The 3,653-nt window shown below is 41.3% G+C and overlaps 1 protein-coding gene across 1 annotated transcript; it reads right to left on the bottom strand.

Moving 5' to 3' along the window:
* Nucleotides 1-377: 377 nt before the first annotated feature.
* Nucleotides 378-3,326, bottom strand: LOC103447832 (L-ascorbate peroxidase, cytosolic-like). Its single transcript, XM_008387034.3, has 10 exons — nt 2,792-3,326; nt 2,473-2,602; nt 2,197-2,371; nt 1,977-2,042; nt 1,443-1,491; nt 1,241-1,326; nt 1,082-1,161; nt 891-993; nt 738-796; nt 378-631 (listed from the first exon to the last, which is right to left on the bottom strand). Exons 2-10 carry the CDS (start codon nt 2,589-2,591, stop codon nt 616-618), a joined length of 753 nt encoding a protein of 250 aa, XP_008385256.2. The 5' UTR covers nt 2,592-2,602; nt 2,792-3,326; the 3' UTR covers nt 378-615.
* Between the last annotated feature and the right edge of the window lie 327 nt (nt 3,327-3,653).

Raw genomic sequence — 3,653 nt, 5'->3', positions numbered from 1 at the left:
CCCAAACCAAACCAGTTAAAGTGAACGCTAACAACACAATCAAATTGACTGTATAGGCCATCGTCTGGTCAATACAATCAATTTGAAAAGCTCGATCACTAACCTATTCACTTGTTATGATTTAATTGATTTTTAATTACGAAAGTCGCTTTTAGGTAAATTGTAACGGATGTTTAGCATAGACCGGGTAAAAAGTTTAAAACCGAGGCTTACCATAAACCTGTCAATATGTGGAAGAACTTCAACCCTCGTCACGCTGTAGCAACATCGACATCCATGGGACCATGGGTGCACGTAAGTCTCTCATTGATACGACCAAACCACCACATTTTCCAATAGAAACGAGGCGGCCTGAAGCATTGAAGAACAAAAACCAGTGAAGTGAAAATTACGGCTTTATTTAATCTACAAGGATTATTACCACAGCATTCTATCCAATTTAGAAGCATTCATTGTTCAAACCGAACCAGAAGTCCCAACTTCTTTCCTAAACACCCAATAACAATAAGAAAAATACCAACTGCCTAAAACCTCGCAACTAAGAGGCATCCAAAAAAACAAAAGCAACGGCGGGGCAGGCATCAGCATCATCCCTTGTAGTTCTCCCGACTCTGCTTAGGCCTCGGCAAACCTACAAAATTGCAGCAACAAATCGTATTCAAGGCCATTTCTGTGTTGAATAAAACATTAAAAGAAACCCAAAGTAATTGCGAATGATGTGGTAATAAGAAAATTACCCGAGCTCAGAGAGCCTCATGTGAGCTTCAGCATAGTCAGCAAAGAAGGCATCTTCATCCTGAAAAACATAAAGGTAAATTTAACAATCAGTTTCAGTCTTGTACGTAATGGAAAAGCACGCAGAAGAAAAGAAAATTACTGAAGGCACGCACCGCAGCATATTTTTCCACAAGAGGGCGGAAGACAGGGTCATCCAGAAGAGCCTTGTCACTTGGAAGCATTAGAAGACCTTCCTGGTCTCCACCAAGAAGCACCCTGCATAATCGAACAGCATTCCACTTGACTTTTGTAGCTCAGTGCAACTAGACATATTGAGAAAAGACAGCAGAAAAACAGAACTCACGTGAAGTAGGAGTTGTCGAAGATAAGGGGGTTGGGAGTCCAAGGTCCTTCAAATCCAGATCGCTCCTTGTGGCACCTTCCCTGCAATATGCAATATAACCATTGAGTATATACAGAAACCAGCATTGTACATGAACAAATCAGCAGGATATGAGTTTACCAGGGTGTGACCACCGGAGAGAGCAACAATATCCTTGTCGCTGAGGCCCATGGTTTTGCCGAAGACATCCCTCAAATGATCACAACCTACATCATTTGAACAGTAAATTTAAACTCGGTCAGGACATAACATCATTACCTACAATACAAGAGAAGCATAAACCAAAACAATGAGAAAAGGTCATGTCAAATGATATATTTACCCTTGGTAGCATCAGGAAGACGGCCCTCTGGTGGTGGCTCGGGGGCATCCTGGCACAACAAAAGGTCATTTCAAAACATATACAATGCTTACGTTAGAAACCGAACAAAGGCGACAGAACATCTATCGGAAAACCTGGGATCAATAATATGAGAAATTACTGGAAATGAGGACAATCCAGGACTACCCGATTGGGTCGAATAGGTGCATTCAAACAAACATGATTAAAACGACTTACGAAACAGATGAAAATTTCATTTTAAATCAAAATAAATCGAAATAGATGACTTTCCAAAGCAATACCATCTTCTACCTCAAACACATTTGAGGAGTTGAATGCACCAGAAGCAAAACGATAACGAAAAAATCAGATGACCAAACGAAAACACATCAAAGACCGAATCATCCCAAAAGATAATTCAAATACATAGCAGAATTCAATTTATTCGTGGTAATTCGATCTAAATATTCATGGTAACTAAATAAAAATTACAAGCTTAACTAAATCTTCGGAAGAAAATCAAAGCTTACTGACCTTCCTTCCTGGGTGGAAAGGGACATCAGGCCCACCAGTAATCTCAACAGCAACAACACCAGCCAACTACACCAAAATTAAAAACAAAAATTACAACGAAACTACAAAAATCAAATAAATCCCCATTAAAAATTAATATCTGGTTTATTGTTTCCAATCAAATAAATCCGAATTAAATTTTCATATATAAGATTTTGTTAACTATTTATATTTGAATTACCTGGTAGAAGTCAGCGTAAGAGAGAATAGGGAACTGTTGCTTGATGGGCTCCAAGAGCCTGACGGCGATGTCGAGGCCATTGTTGGCCCCGTGAGATTGCTCAGCCGGGCACCTCATGGTTCCGAACGGCCCTCCGGTCTTCGTCTTCGTATCGTAAGTTCCAGCTGAATGCCATCTGCACCCCACCACACACAATCAAATCTCACTCCCACAACAATCACACGCAGAGCGAAGTACCTAGAGAGAGAAACAAGAAAGAGAGAGAGAGAGACGTACGCAATACGAAGCATGAGAGGAGCACAGTTCTTCTCGGCGATCAGACCTCTGAGCTTCCTCCTGGCCTTGTCGATGGCCGTCTTGTACTCTTCGCTCACGGTAGGGTAGCACTTCCCCATGGTCAAACGTCCTGCAAGACAGTCAAACCACCCGAAAAATATCAGATCGGAATTCCATATCGGCCGATGAGCGAAAATCCGAAGCTCAACCGGCTCGATCGGAGACGATTTTCGAGCCGATTTTCCGGCTTATCGGCATTGGGAGAAAACAACAGAAATCGGACTGGCAAACGGTGCCGTTTCGATCTTCGAGAGAGTACCTTCGAAGCTGGTTGTAGGTTGGTGAGAGAAATGTAAAACCCTAGCAGCGATGGAGTGGCACGGGGAGAGCACAAGCTCTCCGGCTGATATAGGCGGGCTGTCAGGAGGAGAAGGTTCTCTCAGCCGTTGGATCTTTTCGTGATCTTGGGGCTGGATTTGTCTTAAGGATTTGGACGGTTGGGATTCGTTTGGACGGTTCGATATGCGGTCGCGATTGAGGAATTGGTGGCTGGTTTAAAGTAGACTCAGCCAATCAAGGCCAAAAAGATAAGTGGGCCCGCCTGAAAAAGGCCATTTCACAGGAATGGTACTAATTTTTAAATGACTGAAATACCCCTTTGTGCGCTCGTCGAACGTGGGAAGCTAATAATTGTTTTGAAAATAACCTTTCTGAGCCGCCCATAGTTTTTCATTTCTCGTAATATTATCACAGAGTCGCTGGGATCTGATTACCATGTGTAAATGTTTTTTCAATCACAAAATTTTTTGGTAAAAATGTATTTCCTTTTTTAGAGAACAAAAAAAATATTCTCAAAGATTATAGGCTCTAACCACGAGCTGGTGGCCCAGTAGTAAATGCTGGATTACAAGACTTCTTTCAAACTAAAAATTGAAGGTCTTGGATTCGAAACTCGTTGCTGGTGTCGAAGCCAAACTTGTGGCTAGGGGCTGAAATACCTCTATGAGTATTTTCGACCCCCAAAAAATAGTGGATAACTGTAACTTGTCACCAATTGGCTCCCTTTAAAAAAATAATTATAGACTCAATAATTAATAATGGTTACTTGTATGACTTATAGCTTAAATCTTGTTTTCTAATCCCATTGTGTAAAAAAATGTCTATGATTTTACAAAATTTCT

The sequence above is a fragment of the Malus domestica genome, chromosome 11 (genome assembly GCF_042453785.1).
Source record: "Malus domestica chromosome 11, GDT2T_hap1".
In the NCBI taxonomy this organism is placed as follows: domain Eukaryota; kingdom Viridiplantae; phylum Streptophyta; class Magnoliopsida; order Rosales; family Rosaceae; genus Malus; species Malus domestica.
This window is presented reverse-complemented; position numbering and strand designations above follow the sequence as displayed.

What these genes read in the sequence shown, in the direction of transcription:
- LOC103447832 (XM_008387034.3), bottom strand. Translation starts at nt 2,591, where the DNA reads ATGGGGAAGTGCTACCCTACCGTGAGCGAAGAGTACAAGACGGCCATC. An exon ending in TCTTCCTGATGCTACCAAGG is followed by an intron (nt 1,327 to 1,442) that starts GTAAATATATCA and finishes CAAATGATGTAG; the next exon opens with GTTGTGATCATTTGAGGGAT. An exon ending in TTCGACAACTCCTACTTCAC is followed by an intron (nt 994 to 1,081) that starts GTGAGTTCTGTT and finishes TCGATTATGCAG; the next exon opens with GGTGCTTCTTGGTGGAGACC.